We start from the raw sequence: 23482 nt of genomic DNA, 5'->3' as shown, positions 1-23482 counted from the left end.
ACCTCAGGAAGAGCAACTGAGGAGGGATCCCTCTTCCAGGATGGACAGACATGCAATAGATGTCGTACAAAACAGATCAACATGATAAATTAACAGTAATCCGTATGTCACAATGAGACAGAAAGAGAGAGAGAGAGAGAGAGAGAGAGAGAGAGAGATGCAGGACAGACAGTAATGACAGTAGCTTACAACAACATTAATGAAAGTAACAATATTATAATTATAATTCTAGCTGTTGTGGTACAATATGTTGAAAGTATATATTAATATTTGACAGTGTACATATGTGACAATAATCATATGTATAGTAACAGTAGAAGTGTGACTAATGATGACAGCAGTAGCAGAAGGCATCTGGCAGGACCACGGCAGCAGCACAACCACACACGTCACACTATCCAGGCACCGCTGCAATATAAGTTAACCTGAGAGACAGTGGAGCACAAAGGCTCCGGAGAAGAAGCCAAGTTAGTGACATGCAGTACAGCCGAGTTAGCAAGATGCAGTAACAGGACACGAGAGAGAGAGAGAGAGAGAGAGAGAGAAGGTGGCCGGTGTATTATAGGGGGTCCCCTGGTAGACTAGGCCTAAGACAGCCTAACTAGGGGCTGGTACAAGCCGAGTCTGAGCCAGTCCTAACTATAAGCTTTATCAAAGAGGAAAGTCTTAAGTCTAGTCTTAAATGTGGAGACGGTGTCTGCCTCCTGGACCGCAACAGGAAGATGATTCCACAGGAGAGGAGCCTGATAGCTGAAGGCTCTGGCTCCTGATCTACTTTGGGAGACTTGAGGGACCACGAGTAACCCTGCATTCTCAGAGGGCAGTGTTCTGGTGGGATAATATGGCACTATGAGCTCTCTAAGATATGACAGAGCTTGACCATTCAGGGCTCAATTCTGGATTTTACAGGGAGCCAGTGCAAAGAAGCTGAAACAGGAGAAATAAGATCTTATTTTTTAGTTCCTGTTAGTACACATGCTGCTGCATTCTGGAGAGTTTTTAAGGACTTACTAGAGCTACCTGATAATAGAGAGTTACAGTAATCCAGCCTAGAGGTAACAAAAGCGAGGACCAATTTTTCTGCATCTTTTTGGGTCAGGTTCTGGCCCCCAGGTCGTATGTTGGACACCCCTGCTGTAAATGGTCAGAAAAAAGTGGGCATACCCTGTATACCTGTATCCATAGCATATTCCTGTTTCATTTATTTTTGTATTGTGACATATGTGATTTCTGGATTTTTAATGAATATGAAGCTTAAAGAATGAATGCTTTGGTGATTATCACAGAATAATATCATGTAGAGGATTATACCACAGCCTACCAAACACAAAACTGTCCTAATTCACATAATAAAAAAATGTATTTATACTTTTTTGTTTGCCACTGTTATTAGCTTATACCCTGATTTGTGACAAACGTTGAGTCAAAAAGGTCGAGTGCAGGATACACTCACATTGTTGGGCTTTTATAGACAATATATTATTTATGAATATAAGTCGGCTTTATGTTATTGCAGGGTGTCTCCAGGTATCAGACAGTTAAATATAATGCTTTTTAAGACCCATTCAAGACACCTTTTAACCAAATTTTTTGGACAAGCATCGCTGGTAAGCATTGCAGCTAAGTAGTTTATATGTGGTCTTGTGCAGAGGTAAGAGTTATGTAGGAATATGGTTATTAGAGTGAGTTAAGTCAGTCAACATTTTGCCAACAGGTAAGTGCAAGCATGAAGTAAAATTACAGTATTATAGTTTTTAAAGATTTGTTACATCAGATATGTGGACTTTCACATAGAAAGGCTTTACTCGTTTTCATAAATACAAAGACTATTTAATGACTTTTAAGGCCTCACTGTAACACTTAAGACCAAAGACTTTCTAAGGACCTGTGGACACCCTGTAATGTTCAGGTTATAGCCTACTTTAATGTACCTGCTTACATGTTTATGCTGTTCTTCATATCTTATTGTTGAATACCTCCCGATATATTATAGGCTGATTAATTTATTTTTTCATATAGGGTCAATAGCCTGTATAGTGGTGTGGATGACACATCGGTGGTTCATGTGTCGGCTGTTTATGAAGAAGCGTTAATGAACGAGTGTATTTTTTTTTTTCAAAAATAAACGCATTTGGAGGCACGATAATCCTTAAAAATAATACAAAACGAAATTCCGAGAAACAAAAAGGAGAAATGCAAAGCGATGCAACACAAACAATGAATTCATTCATTCTCCCAGCTCAGGCGCAGCCATTTCTCCTCGCCTGACCCGCTGTCGCTCGACAGACACGTCACACAGACGCGCAAGGTTTCCTGGGAAATGGAGTTTTTCACGAAATGGAATTTTCCAAAATATTGTCTAGAGGAGTGAGTGGAAATTTACTCTCTTTCCCTCCCCCTGTAGTATGCATAGCTGTGTCTGTTTTGCAGGATGTTTTGTTGGAAGTCAACCATGTATGTGACCGCTGAGACTGACAGTTACTATGATGATTGTTTTGATATGGATGTGATTATAAAAAATTATGTTTATTACAATTGTGTTGCTGTTTATGGTGTGGCATGTTTTTGTGTGTCATTTTAAATCATGCCATATTTTTTTATTAGTAGTAGTAGTAGTAGTGGCTACTGTTGCTACTACTAGAAGTGATTGTGATATTTTTAAAGGTGTCAGTGCAGGTCTATCAGATTGGCACACACAGGATCACATTTACTGGAGGGCTTTCATGTTAGAATGAAGTGCATCCAGTAAATGGTGCCATATCTTACATGTTCAAGCGTGTATAGCAGAAAAATTGTGCAACATTTTGTCACAGATGCACACGTTAGTAAACTGAAATATTTGATCGGGTTCCAAATGTGGAGCCACTCACCGTCATCCCACGTACACATTCATTTTTTATCTAAATCTTTTTTTCAGCTGCCCACTCTGCAATGAAGTGTTGCTGTCTGATAAGAACTACTGACGTCCATTGCTTCCCTCTTTCATATATTTAATAGACCACTTATTTTTCATAGACTAAATTATAATATGGCTTACCCCTGATTGAACAATAGCTCCCATATATTAGGTGGTAATGGTGGTAGGCTATGAACAGTGCGTTTCCCCCCCATTGCTCTAAAATGACAACCATTTCCTCTTGATCACTTGCCTGATGCTTTCCAATGAATAGCCTCATCTGTGCCAGGTCACTTGAAAAATGAAAACATGTGTGCTTGCAAAAGATAAGTCTGCATACTTGTGTCTCTTATGGGCAATAATATTGGCATACGAGATGAAATTCCATTTTAGGGGAGGTTGCAGGAAAAAAATGTCTGAAAATATGAAATAAAAAGTAAAAAGAAGCAACAGTTTCTAGATTGTTTCAGGTTGTAACCCTAAAATCAGATTAGAAGTTAAGACTTGTGTGATCAGATAGAGCAGGGCAGGGTTTCTGGTTGTTTCCATGACACAATACAGCTTTATTTCAGGTTAATTAGTCAACTTTATATCTGTTTGTGGTTATCTGCTGGAGAAGATTGCTGAAATGATAAGGCAATGTTTGATACTGTAAACTGTGGTGCAGATATACACATATTTACATGTCTTAATTTGCAGTAAAGCATTGCAATGTTTATAAAGGCTTCGTATTAGTTTGGCACAATTTCTAAGTGTAATTTCATGGTTATTTAAGTGGGGAACTGTGTGGTAAACTCTCTTCCGCAATTATAAGAAGCTGTTGGAGGGGGGTGTGTTCACTGACTGGAGGCTTCCCATTTTGAGTGACAATAAAACATAAATTGTGTCCTTATTATTAAGTTTATATAAACATATAGAGTAGGTTAATACAAGAGTACTTAGCCGGAGTCATTTCCAGTTGTGGTTTTTGCCTCCGAACAGCTCACGGGTGTGTTACACGTGTGATGTGGGGCGTGGACTGGATTGAACGGGTGCGTTATAAGGAGGACAGGCAGCATTGTCTGGCGGGCATCACGGCTGATGTATAGCGGAAAAGCACGGACGAGAAACCGGGCTGCTGACCTCAAAACAACACCCTGACGGAGGTGCACGGTTGTGGCTACGGGGACGCACCTATCCTGCGGGTGTTCTTCAGGAAGGAGTCATCTCTTTTTATCATTCACATCTCCCTGCTGCCCTGAATGCCGCTTTAGCATCATTAGCTGTAATGCTAACACTAGCCTATAAGGTATTTCTTTAGTGTTTATGTGTGTTTAAACAATGAAGCCATTGAGTCTTTGTGTGTGTGGACTACCTGTGCACTTCAGTGGCTTTGCCTTCATTGAAAGTACATGATTTTATGTCAGTGTTAGGCTCGTGCAGCTGTGTTTTCGGTTATGACAGTTGATGTCCCATTGATTATCTGTGTCAAATGTCTTAGCTGACAGTTACTGTTGACGTCAGCCAGGAAGAAATACTTCAAATACTTTAGTAACGTTATACCTTTTGCCAGACTTTCCTGCTGTGGTGCATGTTTTAATATGGATCCTCCAGTGCATGTTAGAGAGATAATAATGAGTACAAGCTCCTTGAAGATGCGCAGCGCTTTGCAGCCAGAGTGACTGTTCTAGAAATTTCCACACGCCTCATAGGTGCATCTGTGCACCACATCCTGACCGTGGACCGGTGACACCTCTGCTTTGTATTCACAGAGGTGGTCCCAGGCTGTCAGCCACACTTGGCCATTAATTAAAGCTGCATTGTTCAGTGCACCATTCATTTATTATGCCCCCTATTTTTATCATGGCGTCAGCCTGGGTTTAATATTGTGTTCATTATTGTTATTGGAAGCAAAGAGGGGTAAGCATTCAGTGTCTCCATTTGAGCCATGTGGATCTGTGCAAGAGTAGGATTCATTTGAAATTTATTCCAGCTGTGCAAACACCATTAGTTTGGCTTTAATTGTTTGGGGAAGTTTGTATTTACTTGTGTGGGCAGTGGTTTCTAGATTGTTTCAGATTACAGCTCCGAAGCTGATAAGATGTTAGACCTGTGTAATCAGATTTCTTAACTAGGTTTCTAGTAGTTTCTGTTACTTGAGGCGTTATTACTGTGTTAATTCAGGTTAATTAGTCAACTTCATCTGTTTGTGGTTTCATGCTGGAGAAGGTTTGCTAGACTTAAATGAGCTTTAAAGGGGAACACCACTTAAATTAAGAATTCCAATATGTTATTTACAAGGCTGAGAAAAGTCTAATCAATAATTGTAAACATGAGCAACTCTCTCTCAAAGCCAGAAACCAGAAAAGTAAGTCTCAAACTTATGATGTCGTCAAGTATAGTCTGGAGCTGCTCCATAGACAGGGAATGGAAACCTGAATTTGTGGACCCACACTGTTCTTCAAACCCAAATGAACTTTATTCTGTGTAGTGTTCTCAGTTTTTAAAACAGAAAATACTCAGAACATTTCCCTAGGTGCTCTCTGTGTCATCTTTTCCAGTTTATGTATGTCATTTATACCCTATGACATCACAAATTTGAGATTTAGCACTTCAGCTTTTAGATGTGGGAGAGAGAAGTTCATTTTAATTAAAATTTTTGGACTGTCTTAGACCACAGAAATACGATGTATGGGTTTTGAAAATAGTTCTCTTTTAGTGTTTAGAAGTGCTGTCACTGTTTAATTCACATCAGTTTGATCCAATTTGTAGGTGTCACTTATTAGTTAGTATCACACAGCCAGACCTATTCTCACACCTTGTTTGTGCCAGCACTGGAGAAAGGTTGAATCTATCATAGCTGCACACTACGGAAAAAACACTCTGGGTTGTCTGTATTTCTTAAAACCATGGGTGGCATTCATGGTGCCCATGATGCACTGATGATGCACATGCTATCTATTACCAGTTTGTAAAATTTTAGAGAGCGATGAGCAGAGTTTGAAGGTCAGCAGGTTTGCTCAAGTGACTGAGGGGTGGGTGGAGATAGAGGTGGGAATCAATTTGCATATTCATACATCCATTCATACTAAATGACGCAAAGGTGTAGGGTAACATCGAAGCCATTTCAAGGTATGAAGCCGTGGTGGAATTTAGCACCAGACACCACCCAAATGCTGGTAAAATATGCATGTGGCTGCCAGTTTGTTTCCCACACCAGCGAAAAACAGTTGGTAATCTGTTGAGTGACTGGTACATTTTGGAATTTACCAGCCAAAGTGGCAGGTGAACGAAATAAAAAGGAAATTTCCAAGCCTGTGAGAGGATTTCTTTTGTTGTGATAAGATGAGAGAGATGAGTGTTTAAGGGTTTGATCAGTGCTTGGAGCGGAACTTTAAAATACACATTGCATTGGACTCAGCTGTGGAAACATTTAGTTGAATAACTTCTGTGGAATACATGCATGTCACAGCCCGTTTGACTCGGCATCTCTCTTTGCTTTTGAATGTTTAGCAGAACTCAGGTTTCATCACTAGTGATAGAACATAGTTGTTGGCTTTGCTTGAGTCAGTAAGTTGTTGCAGAGAGGGGAAGTATATAAAAATTGCACTTGCTATTTTTGTTTAACCCAATTATAGGTATCAGCCTGGGCTAAAGTTAGTGGCACTGGCAGCACCATACATTTTGATATTCTGGCAGTAGCCTGGGTGGCTCTATAAAGAGGCACTTAAATAGAATGGCAGTGATGATGTTTGAATCCATCATTATATAACTTTGCAAATTAAAGTATATAAATCTGTTTAATGGCATTACTGTATTTCAGAGCCAGAGTCTCCTGGACAGTGTATGGTGAACACATGGAGTGCAACCCTTGATGATGATGAGATGGTAAAAATGAAAAACAAAGACTTCTTTTATTGAGAGGGATGGTTATGCATAAAGCCTGGTTGTGGACACAAACGTGTGGGGTTATTTTCTACCATGCATGGAAGGCTGAAAGCTCAAGAGAAGCCAGACAAATCCAAAATTGTACGAGTATGTGTTTGCCAGGTTGACACAAAACAGATGTGCTCAAGCATCATCATGCATATTACTTTTTGCTGACATGTGGATTCAATTTGAAACACCTCACTGTCATTACATCTATGAATCTGTTGAATTAGGATATGCAGATTAACAAAATTTAAGTCTGTGGTTTCACTTCTAAGCTGAGGAAGCTACTGCTAGGCTTGGGTTTAGGTTGTTTTTTCCACTTCTAGGCAAGGGTTGAGAGTGCTTTTTAAATTCTAGGCTAGGGTTTAGGATTTTTTTCAGTTCTAAGCTGAGTTTTAGGTTGTTTTTTAATACTTCTAGGTTAGGGTTTAGGTTGTTTTTTAATACTTCTAGGCTAGGGTTTAGGTTGTTTTTTCCACTTCTAGGCAAGGGTTGAGAGTGCTTTTTAAATTCTAGGCTAGGGTTTAGGATTTTTTTCAGTTCTAAGATGAGTTTTAGGTTGTTTTTTAATACTTCTAGGCTAGGGTTTAGGTTGTTTTTTCCAGTTCTAGGCTAGGGTTTAGATTGTTTTTTTCCAATTCCAAGCTGGAGTTTAGGTTTTTTCCACTTCTAGGCTAGGGTTGAGGGTGTTTTTAAAGTTCTAGGCTAGAGTTGAAGGTGTTTTTCAAGTTCTAGGTTAGGGTTTAGGTAGTTTTTTCAGTTCTAAGCTGGCGTTTAGGTTGTTTTTTTTTTTCTACTTCTAGGCTAGGGTTTAGGTTGTTTTTTTTCTCACAGTTCTAGGCTTGGATTTACGTTGATTTTTCAATTCTAAGCTGGGGTTTAGGTTTTTTTTCCCACTTCTAGACTAGGGTTGAGGGTGTTTTTTTTAAGTTCTAGGCTAGGATTGAGGGTGTTTTTTCAATTCTAAGCTGGGCTTTAGGTTGTGTTTTCCACTTCTAAGCTGGGGTTTAGGGGTTTTTTTTCTACTTCTAGTTTAGGGTTGAGGGTGTTTTTTAAGTTCTAGGCTCGGGTTTAGGTTCTTGTTTCAGTTCTAGGATACGGGTTTAGGTTGTTTTTTCAATTCTAGGCTAGGGTTTAGGTTTTTTTCAGTTCTAGGCTTGGGTTTAGTTTTTTCAGTTCTAGGCTTGGGTTTAGGTTGTTTTTTCAATTCTAAGCTGGGGATTAGGTTGTTGTCCACTTCTAGGCTAGGGTTGAGGGTGTTTTTTCAATTCTAAGCTGGGCTTTAGGTTGTGTTTTCCACTTCTAAGCTGGGGTTTAGGGGGTTTTTTTCTACTTCTAGTTTAGGGTTGAGGGTGTTTTTTAAGTTCTAGGCTAGGGTTTAGGATTTTTTTTCCACTTCTAGGCTCGGGTTTAGGTTCTTGTTTCAGTTCTAGGCTAGGGTTTAGGTTTTTTTCAGTTCTAGGCTTGGGTTTAGTTTTTTCAGTTCTAGGCTTGGGTTTAGGTTGTTTTTTCAATTCTAAGCTGGGGATTAGGTTGTTGTCCACTTCTAGGCTAGGGTTGAGGGTGTTTTGTAAGTTCTAGGTTAGGGTTTAGGTAGTTTTTTATACTTCTAGGCTAAGGTTTAGGTTGTTTTTTCCAGTTCCAGGCTAGGGTTTAGATTGTTTTTTTCCAATTCTAAACTGGGGACTAGGTTGTTTTCCACTTCTAGGCTAGGGTTGAGATTGTTTTTTTTAAGTTCTAGGCTAGGATTGAGGGTGTTTTTTCAATTCTAAGCTGGGCTTTAGTTTGTTTGTTTTTTTTCTACTTCTAGGCTAGGGTTGAGGGTGGTTTTTTTTAAGTTCTAGGCTAGGGTTGAGGTAGTTTTTTCAATTCTAAGCAGGGGCTTTAGGTTGTGTTTTCCACTTCTAAGCTGGGGTTTAGGTTGTTTTTTTCTACTTCTAGTTTAGGGTTGAGGGTGTTTTTTAAGTTCTAGGCTAGGGTTTAGGATTTTTTTCACTTCTAGGTTCAGGTTTAGGTTCTTGTTTCAGTTCTAGGCTAAGAGTTTAGGTTGTTTTTTCAATTCTAGGCTAGGGTTTAGGTTGTTTTTCCAGTTCTAGGCAAGGGTTTAGTTTTTTTCAGTTCTAGACTAGGGTTTAGTTTTTCCAGTTCTAGGCTTGGGTTTAGTTTTTTCAGTTCTAGGCTAGGGTTTAGGTTGTTTTTCAGTTCTAGGCTTGGATTTAGGATTTTTTCAGTTCTAGGCTAGGGTTTAGGTTGTTTTTCAGTTCTAGGCTAGGGTTTAGGTTGTTTTTTTTCCACTTCTAGGCTAGAGTTTAGGTTTGGATTTGGTTACAACAGTGTTACACATGTAGGTGTGTGTGCATAGATTAAGATGTGGTATACTTAAATTAGAGGATGACATTTTGAATCTGTTCTATTTTTTGTTTTTAGGCGATGTCCCATTGCGTCCCTCTTACTCCATCTTTAGTCATGGCTTTAACCATGAAATAGAATTCCACAATTTTAGCTGCCTTTTCCAAAAATACTACAGACTTCCTATGTGTAGGCATGTTTGTTACCTTAAAGAAATGCAAGATTTTGAAGATGATATTAGTCAGGCCACATATTAGGTAGTGTAGGAACTTCATAGTCTTTGGCTACGTGTTTTTGTCCCTTCTTGACTTCTCTTGATTTCTTATATAATGTTATTAAGTTTCCTTTGAAGTTCTTAGAGGCTTGAGATCTTTGTGTTATTAAGATTAAGGAGGGAAGTAATAGGCCAGCTAAATCCAAGGAGAGGTGCTGGAACAAAAATGCACACTTCATGTGCTTTATAGGGCACTATGCCAGTTTTTACCATTTCTTTCATTTCTTTTATGTAAACTAAACAGTTTGTTTTTCTGTCCTGATTTCAGAGAGGCTGTTGTAAACTTTCAGGCGTGTGTGTTGGGTGTTTTTCCCTCTTAAATCAAGGCTCTAATGAGATGTTTTTCTTTGCTTTCTCTGCTGTCTTGCAGGAATGTTAACTCTAGGCTTTTCTAGACCAGAGGCCTACAACATCCTCCTTTAAATCTAGAACGACCTCAGTGCCGGTGGATAAACCACTCCGAAGCACACCTAGTGAATTTGACCTGACGGTGGATACTACAGCTTCCATCCAGACAGCAAACCAAAGCAGAGCTTTTCCATTGTTCCCTTTTTGATAAGTAACTATTCGTAAGGATTTGTATAGCTGTGAGGTTTATTTCCAGGAGATTTTTTCGAGTTATCTGTGAAAATGGGTCCTGGAATGGAAGCAGCGGACATAGTGGTGGTAGCACTGTATTTTGTCCTGGTGCTAGCCATTGGTTTTTTTGCCATGTGGAAAGCCAATCGCAGCACTGTGAGAGGCTACTTCCTGGCTGGCCGCTCCATGACGTGGATTGTGATAGGCGCATCACTCTTCGTCAGCAACATTGGCAGTGAACATTTCATAGGCCTTGCTGGGTCAGGAGCAGCGAGTGGTTTTGCTGTTGGAGCTTGGGAATTTAATGCACTTCTACTTCTGCAGCTGCTTGGCTGGGTGTTTATTCCCGTGTATATACACTCGGGAGTGTACACGATGCCGGAGTACCTGTCGAAACGCTACGGTGGCAACAGGCTAAAGGTTTACTTTGCTCTCTTGTCTGTATTACTTTACATTTTTACCAAGCTGTCTGTGGACTTGTATGCTGGAGCTCTCTTCATTCAGGAGTCCCTGGGGTGGAACCTTTATGTGTCTATTGTCCTGCTCATCAGTATGACTGCACTGCTCACTGTCACTGGTGGATTGGTGGCAGTACTGTACACGGATGCACTTCAGGCGGTGTTGATGATTGGTGGAGCCCTAACCTTAACCATCCTCAGCCTAATCAAAGTTGGTGGGCTAGAGGGTGTCAGAGCTAAGTACATGCAGGCAGTTCCCAATGTTACTGCTATAATGGCCACTGGAAACTTCACCTACTCCAATTCCTGCCGCATTGAGCCTAAACCAAACTCGCTACGCATCCTTCGAGGTCCCCTGGACGAAGACATCCCATGGCCAGGCTTCATTCTTGGCCAGACCCCTGCATCTATCTGGTACTGGTGTGCAGATCAGGTTATTGTTCAGAGAGTACTAGCAGCAAAGAACATCGCTCACGCAAAGGGCTCTACACTCATGGCTGGATTTCTCAAGATCCTGCCCATGTTTGTAATAGTCATTCCAGGAATGATTTCCCGTATCATGTTTGCGGATGAGATCGCCTGCATTGGGCCAGAACACTGCATGGCTGTGTGCGGTTCTCAGGCTGGCTGCTCAAACATTGCCTATCCTCGTTTGGTCATGGCAGTGATGCCCGTGGGTCTCAGAGGTCTGATGATGGCAGTCATGATCGCTGCCCTGATGAGTGATCTAGACTCCATCTTCAACAGTGCCAGCACCATCTTCACACTGGACATCTACAAAAATGTTCGAAGGAAGGCATCTCAGCGTGAGCTGCTGATTGTGGGCCGCATGTTTGTTGTGCTCATGGTGGTCATCAGCATTGCCTGGGTCCCTGTTATTATTGAAATGCAAGGTGGACAGACATACCTCTACATCCAAGAAGTTGCGGGCTACCTCACTCCACCAATCGCTGCCCTCTTCCTGTTGGGTGTGTTCTGGAAACGGTGTAATGAGACAGGCGCATTTTGCGGCGGCATGACAGGTTTTACACTCGGTACCCTACGACTGATCCTAGCTTTTATCTACCGTCAGCCTCGCTGTGACCAGCCTGATGATAGACCTTCCTTCATTGTTAATATTCACTACATGTATTTTGCCGCTGGGCTGTTCTGGATTTCAGGGTTGGTGGCGGTGGTGGTCAGTCTCTGCACCTCTCCACCAGATGATGAGCAGGTCCGCACCACCACATTCTGGGGGCTCCGCAACATTGAAAAGGTTCCTACAAAGGACCCAAAGGAAACGTACAGGCTGACTGAAGAGAGCTGTTGTAATGGCGATGGAAGTCTCCATAAAGAATTGCCCCGAGACGTCAGAATGGAGAGGTGTTTGGATGGGGCAGATGTTAAACTCCTGGTCCCATCCACTGACCATGACCCAGCAACTCCTAGTACGGAAGCATCCCCTGCCACCACCCCTGCAGAACGATTTAGTAATGGAAGGATGGAGGTGGTCAAAGAGGAAAGCTGCCATGTTAATGGGGAGAGTAGCAGGTGTATGCGTTTACTGAACTGGTTTTGCGCATATAAGGACAGCTCACAGAGTGCTCAGCAAAAAGTAGTGCAGGAGGATGAAATCATTGCACAGATGCTGTACGAGCCCCCTAAAGTTAAAATACTCCTCAACATGGGTCTGCTGTTCGTCTGCTCTGTGGGCATCTTAATGTTTGTTTATTTCTCATTGTAGTTGAACTCTGCACTGAACTAACAGGGACTGATGTGGGGGCTTTTATTAAGGTGGAGGTAATGTGCGTGTGTGTGTGTGCGTGAAGGGGGAGGGGGGCTGTTACAAAGAAACAATTGAATTTTCAACGATTTGAGAAGCTCTGTCTGTAATATTTACAGTTGTCTTTTGTAGCTCTCTAACATGAGTCAAAGCTTATTCTAATCATTTTTTTAAATGATTGAAGCTTCTCCACATGAAAACAGTTATACTCCTTAATGACTATGAAGCTTATTTGGCACTTGCGTGTTCATTTTGTACAGCGCCTGTTGTTAATCCTGCATTCAGTATATTTACTGGGGTGGTAGAGTTGTTGTACTCTTAGTGAATTTAATATTTGCCTTATTTGACATATGCACTTGTCTTTTTTTGTTTTGTGAAAAATAATTGTATTCTGTGATTTAAGCTTCCCCCCCATTTTTGTTGACAGTGACTGTAGGCGTAGTTGCTGGTGCAGCATACATATTTTTGTAATAAGTCAAACACTATTTTCAGTTATGGTCCATGACAGTTTTGTACAAGTTTCTGCCGCTGAACACTTTATTATTACTTCATTATTTTACCAGAACTTTGAGTATGTGATTACTATTTAAGTTTTATTGTGCCCTTGACTGTAATTTTAAGGTTATTAGCAAATTACCTATTACATGTCCATTTTATTTTGCTGGAGAGAACAGGTAGAGGTGATATCTAACTCTCTGTTAATAAGGGGACCATTGTGAAATTTGTTAAACAACATCTAACATCAAGTGCTAAGAGACATTGCTTCTCTGCTGCTGTTACATATCACCATTATGTTTATGGCGGTTATCAAAATCAGCCCACTGGAGGTATTGTGTAAATATCTGGCATTTAGAATATGTATGTTTTTTTTGCAGCACAGGAAATAAAAAGAAGAAGCACAACATTAGAAGCTAACTTTTTTTTTCTATTTATATATTTTTTTTTTCATCTGAAGAGAAGAAATAGCCAAACGTAATATAGTATGGTACGTGTTTATTTTGATCGGCTATTCAATTTGTTGTCACTAATGTCTAAATCCCATACACAACAGGAGCTGTACTACTATTTTTGAAAATGTTTTATATATATATATATATATATATATATATAAAAATATACTATATACTTTTTATGCACTACTGTTGTATCATAACAATAAGCCACAAGTACCAATGCTCATGATTCTGTATCAATTTATGTTTTATGCATATCTCATTTTATGTTTCACATTGTTGAAAAGTTGAGTCTGTTGCATTATGTTAACCTACAATTCAGGGCTCATTGGATCACCTACAATATACATGTCTTCTATCGCAGGCTATCTCTTGTGTATCTACTGTGTGTCAATGTACCTTTAGGGCACTGCGGTGCATTTAATCTTGTTTGAAGTGCATCTTTTATAAACCTCTTACCAAATGTGTCTTAGTGTGCAATGCTAAAGTGAAAAAAAATAAAAATAAAAAACAAAGAATTCAGTTTTACGTCCTGAAAATGTCGTGCAGTGATTACCACGTTTGTTTAAAGCCATGTGATAAAACAGCTTTTGTTATGTAGTACATTTTCAGGGTACACATTCACGTTTCAAAATTGCTGGCCTTCTGGACTGATCATTATCTCAACACCCCGACCTCCAGACTACAAAAAATTAAATTAAAAAAAAATTGTCTTTTATGTGTTTTTCGGAATTTTTACAACAGTGTTGAAAGACCTCAGTCCACAACGCCAGTGTCATAATGTGACAGGCCAGTCCTTATTAATGTCAGGCATAAATGATGCATAACACATGGAGGATTGACGATGGATGATTGCTGTATGGGAAAGAGCTTTAAATATCTTTCTTTCTTTCAGAGAGAATATACATTGTTATTTTTATGGATTTTATTTTTAGAGACTGGAAATAAAATTTCTGTGGAGACAAAATGACAAATGTGTTCTCATTATTCATCATGTGACAGAGGAGATAAGGGAGGGGCATTTCTTAATTTTTAATTTTAATCTTTTATTTAAACAGGTAGTCTCATTGAGATCAGTATCTCTTTTTCAGGGGACCAGTGTACAAAAATAACATCCAGTTTAAACGTGGATGCCCATTATACATATTTAACCTTAAGAAAAGCAGTTGTAAGTGTGACTGAAAGCACAGCTTCATTCCATTTGCATTCAGTTCAGTGTGAACAATAGATACAGCTAAAGTTAATATGCCCTGAGACATGACATTATAAGCAATGCATTCAAATACAACCAGAAAGCAGAGGTAACAAGACAGTTTTGCAGTGGAGCCTTACAAAGAAATAACCAATTTACAGTGTTTCTCCCATAAAGTCAGTTTTGCTAAACAATAATGAAACAAAGCGCCCTTTTAAAGTTTTTTTTCTTGTAAAGTCACGTAACTTGTTGACTTGTGGTGGACTAAAGAGAATTACAACCCCAGAAACATTCCTTTTTGATCATGTGGTCATCAGCTGGCTCCAAAGACATCTCAACATCTGTTCTAATGAGAGAGCAAAATGATTAGTCATGGACCCAACTTCGCAATTAATCACTTGTGGTTATGTTGGTTATTACAACTCCTGAATGACTGCATTATGTGTCAGTGATATTCTGCAGCTTTTTCCTGCATGTGATTAGATGTCTTCAAACCTCTAAAGAGATATGAAGGAATTCATACCAGGCTTGGGCTGCAACAAACCCACCCTCCCATGCAGTGTTTACAATATATGTTTTGGGGGCTTGTTGTTGACCAAGGGTTACATAAACCCCAGCACGGCCTTATTAATCTGCTCAGAGCCAAAAGAGCATTGGGTGATTTCAGGCTTCTTGCAGCCAATCAAAAAGCCAGGATCAGTGGCTTACAAATCTCCACTTCTTACCAGTTTAGGCCCATACATTCCTCTATCCTCAGTTTTCTCACATCTCTGTAATTTTACACGAGTGAGTAAAAGTGGAGTTAATCTGTGAACCTGTACTTTAAGATTTTATTCTTTTTTTTTTTAGGAAGCAGAGATGCAAGCAATATAATGATTCATATGGTTAGATAATGTGTTTACAAATACACTGTGTTTTTAAGAGCGACACAGCCAACACTGTTGTGGCGTTTGCAGACCATGAAATGTCATGTCACTGATGTGCTATGACTCCTCATCACAGCGAGTTAAAATGTAGCACGCACACTCCAAAGGAGAGAGTGTGTGTGGGTAGCAGTTGGGACCAAATTGAACAAATGACCTTGGCCTACTTTTCCTGACAGGTTTTTAGCAGGTGCCTTGACTGAGGCAGGTGAATAAATAACTTTATCATTAATTTGCTAAATGGAAAGCTTGTAGTGTCACCTGAAAAACCCCACCTTCAGCTCCTCACTTAATCTTAGGAAGAGCACATTCATCTCTTGATAGTGTCACATTTACCTGTGCAGGAAGATGTGATTGTGCATTTTTTAGTCTGTGTTAATGACTAACTTTTTTTTTAAACAAGATGGACTTAATTCACCTCTGCTTAAGGTTGCGTGCCTTCAAGCATGTGTCAAGTCACTGATTAAGTGGATCACTGTAATGTTTCTGAGCTGCTCCATGTCTTCTCTGTCCCTGAAAAGTTACTGATCCTATGGCATCAGTGCACCTATTCTCAGTAGTGGAAAGTATGTGTACATGTTTTAATTTAGCAAGGTTACATGCCAACATTTGCTAATTAGCAAATAGCACCAAATTCTAGTTTTGACTTGATGATGGGACTGGACCAGGGGTCAGCAAACTTTACTAGACCTATTGTTTGCCAAAATAAGTGAAAAAGAGAAAAAAAAATCTGTCTGGAGCCACAAAATATATTTGAGTCTGATAATGAAGGTAGGGCAGCTTATAATTGTGCGTTAGCTCTCTGCAAACCCTACATTATTTTGAGCATTAGGGGTGTGCAGTGGTCAGTCAGTGTCACTCTGCAGTTACACTTCCAAAAAACCAGTCGGCTGCAGGGTTTCTGTGACGTGTTATGAAGTTTAGCTGATTCAAAACACACATTAAACTTGGCTTAATAGAGACCATTTCAAACACAACTGGCTTCACTATAACTCGCAGCATTCACAGACAAACACTAGTCTTTTGCTGGACTCACTTTTCCCAAAAATACAATATGTTAATGTTTTTAGCACAAGCCTATGGCATTTTACATTGTATAGCGGCTAGTGGACTTTTTCCTCTACTCATATGAAGCCACGGACAACAGTCACATTTAACAAAGGGAACGCTAAGTTGTGCAGGTGGATAGGTCTCAGGTAATAGAACTCATCTAACAGATACTGTACTCGTGCACAATAAACTGTGTTTGTGTTTCCCCTCTGATTGTATCAAAGCGGCTCAGCTCTCTGTCATTGGTGTTTACACCACCACTGTAAGACACAACACACACTTTGGGTTTGACAGCGCTGTAATTCAAACTAGTGTGAATTTTCTTTGTCACTCATCATTCCACGTCTTTTACATGCTTTGCCTACTCCTCCACTAACCCCCACCCGACTCATACCCTCTCTCTATACTGGAGGAAAGTAATGATATTGTCCTTGTGGAAAAGTACTGGCATCCAGGCCATGCTTTGTTCATTGTCTATTTTGGACCATGAAAACAGGAACAATAGCCTGAAACAAATGCTCCAAATAGCTGCACAGCATCAGAATGATGATATTATTAGATGGGGTTAATAAGGCTGTTTGCATTAAAATCTGTCAATAGCTATTGTGTAACATACATAAGAAATATTTTTAAATTGTTGTAATTTCATATGAGTGTAATTATTTATTGTATAGTTATTTTTCATACAGGCTTGCAAATTTGATCTAAATATTAAGACCTGCCAAAAAACCGCATAAGTCACATACTTACAGATATAGAGGTACATTTCTTAGAATACACAACCATCTCTAGCATAATACCATATCAGTATTAGATGGACTCTGAAGATGCCATTTGTTTGCCTGATAAAAACAAGCTAAAATAGAAAAAGGCAGGTGTAAAACACAAGAATAAAAGTTGCAGAGCAGTGTAAGAAATTAATAATTATTTGATATAATAAAAGGCAGCGGCAAACAGAATAGTCTTCAGTTTTGATATAAAGGAACTGAGTGTTACAGCAGACCTGCAGTTTTCTGGGAGTTAGTTTGAGATATATGGTGTATAAAAACTGAAAGCTGCTTCTCTATGTATCTGGGGACCTGAGTCCCAGATGACCTGAGAGGTCTGGATGGTTCATATGGTAACAGAAGATTAGAAATGCATTTAGACTCTAAACCATTCAGAGCTTTATAAACCAATAGTAGTTCAGTCAGGAACATTTTAGTCAAAGAAAACTTTATTTACATTTACAGTATTATATTTTGCAGTGTGGCTCTGTTCTGGGGCCTCTCTTCCTTTCCTCGGGCCTACGCAGAAAGCCTCTTCTATGCGTGTACGTGGAACGCCTAAGGCGGAGAGAGTAAACCTCTTCATCTTTCCACATCGTCTGATCCTGATCCCGCTGAGACATAAGTCTTTTAATCTTTGAGATATTGTAAAGGTGATACTATAATTATGGTAACACATTTTGTTGTTTTCCATTATCTGAGCCAATGGAAGTATGTAGATGTGAAATGGAAGAGGCCCCGCAATGGAGCCTTGGGGAACTCCACGTGACATTGTTGTCAGCAAAGATGTTTGATTACCTGTAGACACAAAGTAGTCCTTACACTCTAAGTATTGATTAAACCAAGTTAATACTGTGCCAGAAAGTTCCACCCAGTTTTCAAACTGAAATTCTGCCACTAGAAGATGACATTGAAAACCTCAACAAAAGCAGTCTTGGTGCTGTGGTGTGGTCAAAAACCTGACTGGAAAATATCAAAACAGTTGTTTAGTGCCAAGAATTTGTTCTGCTGTTGAAAAACAGTGCATCAATTATTTTAATTAAAAAGAGGTGGTTTGATACTGGCCTGTTACTGTTCACTAGTGACGTGTCCAAATTGTTCTTTCTTAAGAGTGGCTTGAACAACTTAAACACAACCTATTTAGTCTTTAATTACATCTTATTGATAGTGTGTTAATGTTGGCAGTGATCTTTCAGGGTTGTAATCTTTTGGCAGGGATGCAAAACAAAGTTTATTCATGGCCAGAACTGATCTCCACTGGCAGTGCTTCCTGACATGCTGTCCTGCTTCCAACATGGCATACTAATCAAATGGTACAGGATGTGGGATGTTTGGGGTCAAAGTCTGTGAACCGTGGTAGGATTGATGACTGTCTGACAATACATTAGACTGTAAACAAAGACCAAAGTCCTTACCTGTGGAGGCGAGGTAAAGGCTGTTCCCCTTCATCCAGGGGTGTGCACATTGCATCTTGTTAAGCAGCGGAGGATGTGGCAATTGGGTTTATGAGACACATGCAAGAGTGCCTTTATAGCTCCATATGCCTTTCACAACAGTGAGGCAGTACCATTCATACAACAACTGGGTTTGATTGAGGCTAAGTGGCAGTAAGGCAGTTCAGAGGTGGAGAAAATGTGTGTCAGGCCTGCTTACTTCTCTGTCACAGAGCAATGCAAATTTCCCATCACTCCGACCAGGATTATCTGCTCAGTATCAGTACTCCATTACAGGGAGCCCTGGGTACAAATTAAACAGCAGGAACACTCAGCACAGTCAACACTTACATTTGAAAGCTTGTAGGCCTCAGCGGGTTTCCTAAAGTGGCACGTTAATACTACAGAAGCTGCTCTTGAACACAGCCTTTTTGGGTGAAATTGGGATCCTACATCTCAGAATCCTTTGCTGTTGACTGGATGTGACTCTTGCGCTGGTAGTGAAGCTCACCCAAGCAGTTCTGTCAGGTACTGGGGGCCAATATGATACACAGATTTGATCTGAACACTGCTGTAAACACAGTTACTTAATTCTCAAAGTCAAAATATATCCGTTTCACCAAGGTCTTCTTCCCATTGATGGAAGGCCCCAGGGCAGACCGAGAACACACTGGAGGGATTACATATCTCATCTGGCCTGAGCTGAAAAGTGTTGCTGAGGAGAGGGACGCCTGGGGTGCTTTGGATGGACACTGGAGATGAGAGTTGGTTTATGAGACTGACTGAGTGGTGATGGATAAGTATGGAATAGAGATAGGATTAGACAAGCTCTTAACTTCTTATTACTTCTTTTCATACATAAAATGTTAATTTATGTTACTTATTGAAAGTCTGTTGTATGTTATTTGTTTTTTTTGCACATACATGTTGTCTTATTTTATTTTTCAAATATCTAAAATAAAGTATATTAAGTTCAATTTAATTCAGTTTAATATATAGACATCATTGTTTCTGTTTTGTGTTTTGTTAGTATTTTGAATTATCTCCAGAATATCGCAATTAAAGGATGAAATCACTATTTTTTCTGACTCTTCTTTATCACAAGTTACTTTTTCCTCTTTTTTTGCTATAGCAGGTTTGAATGTAATGTTTTTGTTTTTCTTCCTTATTGGGATGACAACGGAAGCAGCCATGTAGGGAATGCGAAGTGACCTTTCAAATATACCACAAACACATAGTCAATGCATTCCTGTCATTCTCCATTCACAGCCCTGACTAAACTATGGCGGCATGCCTGGTATTCTTCCATTAATCCATGGAATAAGGCTTCAATGGCGAAAGGCAATATTTACCTCCCTTAGTAATAACAGCGGAAAGAATAGTGTCTAGGGCCGCAACATAATGAATGAGAATCAATGAAGCATCCACTGATCGGGCCTTCTCTCGTCTGGGACAAACTGACCAATGACAACAAGTTTGTTTATTAGTGACAAAGTAACAGCACAGCTGATACTATCACACGTGAACTGCTGATAAACAGTGACCTTAGTGTATGAGTAATGAAGCAAACTTTATCAACAGGTCTCATTCTTGCAGGTCATAATGTATAAAGAGAAAAACAATCCTGACCACATTTCACACGTGGCCCCTTAATAACATGTGACTGTAGGCACGTCAAAAGGGTGCAGTGTTTCCATCCTTCTTGTTTTCTTGCCCGAGCATGACCAAAATTCTTCTTCTAACATTATCAGTTATCAATCATTAACAACTATTGGAAAACAACTAATAAATCCGTGGATCCATTTGGAATTTTACTGAAATAATAGTCAGCATGATAGCATTGGCAAGAGAGCAATAGTTTGTTGTTTATTTTCCCTATTCTCTATTAAAAAAATCATTCTCATTTCATCCATGCCTCACCTGCAGTGGCTCTATGTCCCCCTAGGGTGCTTGTCCCACAGTTTGAGAACCACGGGAAGAAAGTAAAAATTCATTTTAAATGAATTATTCCAAATTACTTAAAGATGTTGGAGTCTCAAATGTAGTCTAATGTACACTCAATGGCCCCTTTATTAGGTACACCTTGCTAGTGCCAGGTTGGACATCCTTTTGCCTTTAGAACTGCCTTAATTATTTGTGGCATAGATTCAACAAGGTGCTGGAAACACTCCTCAGAGATTTTAGTCCATATTGATATGATAGCATCACACAGTTGCTGCAGATGTGTCGGCTGCACATCCATGATGTGAATCTCCCGTTCCACCACATCCCAAAGGTGCTCTATTGGATTGAAATCTGGTGACTGTGGAGGCCATTGGAGTACAGTGAACTCATTGTCATGTTCAAGAAACTAGTTTGAGATGATTTGAGCTTTGTGATATGGTTCGTTATCCTGCTGGAAGTAGCCATCAGAAGATGGGTACACTGTGGTCATAAAGGGATGGACACGGTCAGCAACAATACTCAGGTAGGCTGTGGTGTTTAAACCATGCTCAGTTGGTACTAAGGGGCCCAAAGTGTGCCAAGAAAATATCCCCCACACCATTACACCACCAGCAGCCTGAACCCTTGATACAAGGCAGGATGGATCCATGCTTTCATGTTGTTTATGACCCTACCATCTGAATGTGGCAGCAGAAATCCAGACTCATCAGACCAGGCAACATTTTTCCAATCTTCTATTGTCCAGTTTTGGTGAGCCTGTGTGAATTGTAGCCTCAGTTTCCTGTTGTTAGCTAACAGGAGTGGCACCTGGTGTGGTCTTTTTCTTCTACAGCAGCAGAAGACCACACCAGGACTGGCACCTGGTGTGGTCTTCTGCTGCTGTAGCCCATCTGCTTCAGGGTTGGATGTGTGTTGGTGTGTTGTTGGTTCAGAGATGGTCTTCTGCAGACCTTGGTTGGTTTGAACTTCAGCAAGTCGTCTTGACCACGTCTACATGCCTAAATGCATTGAGTTGCTGCCATGGGATTGACTGAGGAGCAGTTGAACAGGCTCTTCAGACACCCCAGACTGTACTAAACATATCTGATTTAACAGGAAGACAATTATTATAATTTTAAATCAGTCATTATTATCAGTATGTATGTGTATGCTGACCCCTAGCTCCAAGACAAATTTCTCTAAGGAGACCAATAAATGAACTGAACTGAACATCATATTAATTTTTACTTGTTTATATAATCGTGTCCTCAGTCCATGAATGAACAAGTACATTCACACACTAACATGTGAGGTAACAGAACATGATTCATATGAGCATGTTCCTGCTTATGTGTGCATAAAAAGTGAACACAGCATATCTGGTCAATATGTGTGAATCTGCATTTCAGCATTTATGTAACATTTGAGCCTATCAGGGTTATGGTTTATGGTTCACCGGCTCCAGTGGCACTGCCCTCTGCTCTGCATATGTCAAACTTGTCTTGGGGTTTCTGTTGCTGTTCTGGTTCATGTCTGACCCCTGATGTTTAATTCAGCCAGGCTTGTGATGATGTCTGATGGCCTTTGGCTATTTCAGTCATAGCTTTGCTGTCCTTAGCTTGTTTACACCCAGCAGCACCTGAACATCACAATATTTTTGATGTACTTGGAGTTAATTAATATTTGAATCTTAACCTTTCTGCATATTTTCCTTGATCACATGTTGGTATTGTACATGCTAATCCATTATATTTATAACAGTCTCTGTAATTTCTAGTTCATTTAATAGAAAGTTAAGAATATTCAAACTTCATTATCTGCAAACATAGTGATGGAGCCAGGTGAGACAATGTGACCTAAACAGGGTAGCACAAAGATATGCATTTAAAGGTATACCATGTAGGATTTCCCTAAAAAAGACCCTGGCTTTCTTCATATTTTACTAAGTTCAGTGCGCTCCTGGGCACAGTGCACAGGTGAGATTGGGACATAAATGTATCCCCAGGTACCAGACTGAAAGCAGCGCACATCCAAGAGGGAGCCAAGAAAATACATTTCCATTCCAATACACCTCTGTCTTCCCCTGTTGGCTGGCTACAAAAGGTCATAAGGGTCATAAACATGGCCACCTCCAGGGCCACATTAAAAAAATCAAAGAATATGTCAAATACACTTTTCCCAAAGATGGTTTCTATCACTTTAGATAGTTCCTGTCACACTGATGTATGCCCAAGTGTTTGTTTTTCTGATAATTTTGGGGTAATTAGTTATTTGGTGCTATTAAAAGGAGGGTTGAAGTAATAATTGATAGCTATATGTGCTATTCAATTGCCCACGATCAGTGGTGCTGCTTGCGACTGGTTGGACAGCAGGAACTCAATACCATGGAGATCACTACTGCACAGACTCTGGCTAAATATGTCATCACCAGCACAAGATGGCAGCGGCCCTGTCCGAGATATTTTGGCTTCATTTTTGTACAGTGGGAGGAAGTGGAGACATGTCATCCATCTTTATATAGGCTACTTATTGCCTTATTGCATTAAATGTATATACAGTGGCATGCACATATGGGGTACCCATAGACAAAATCTCTTATACTGTGAATAGATAAGTAAGTAGAAGATGAGCTGGTCTCCAAAAGGCATGAAGATGAAACATGCTTTTCAACATTTTAAGCAAGATTAGTCTATTGTTTTTTGTTTTGTATGATTTTAGAGTGAAAAAAGGAAAGGAGTGACATGCAAAAGTTTGGGCACCCCAAGACATTTGAGCTCTCAGACAACTTTTAACAGAGTTTCAGACTTTAAGTAATTTGTTAGGGCTCTGGCTTGTTCACAGTCATTGTTAAGAAAGGCCATTTGATGCAAATTTAAAAGCTTTATAAATACTCTGCTTCTTGAAACCTTGTCCCAACAGTCAGCAGTCATGGGCTCCTCTAAACAGCTGCTTAGCACTCGGAAAACTAAAATAACTGATGGCCACAAAGCAGGAGGAGGCTGTAAAAAGAT

General features: G+C 39.9%; 1 protein-coding gene across 2 annotated transcripts; it reads left to right on the top strand.

The window, feature by feature from the left end:
- Positions 1-3851: 3851 nt before the first annotated feature.
- On the top strand, positions 3852-14144 carry slc5a3b (solute carrier family 5 member 3b). Of its 2 annotated transcripts, XM_049594079.1 has the most exons (3): positions 3852-4184; positions 6699-6763; positions 9802-14144. In XM_049594079.1, exon 3 carries the CDS (start codon positions 10062-10064, stop codon positions 12189-12191), a length of 2130 nt encoding a protein of 709 aa, XP_049450036.1. In that variant the 5' UTR covers positions 3852-4184; positions 6699-6763; positions 9802-10061; the 3' UTR covers positions 12192-14144. The 2 variants fall into 2 exon arrangements, with proteins under 2 accessions (XP_049450036.1, XP_049450037.1); XM_049594080.1 differs by lacking the exon at positions 6699-6763.
- The last annotated feature ends 9338 nt before the right edge of the window (positions 14145-23482 follow it).

This window comes from Epinephelus fuscoguttatus, linkage group LG13 (assembly GCF_011397635.1).
Source record: "Epinephelus fuscoguttatus linkage group LG13, E.fuscoguttatus.final_Chr_v1".
NCBI lineage: Eukaryota > Metazoa > Chordata > Actinopteri > Perciformes > Serranidae > Epinephelus > Epinephelus fuscoguttatus.
The sequence above is the reverse complement of the archived record's forward strand: the minus strand, read 5'-3'. Positions and strand labels throughout refer to the sequence as shown.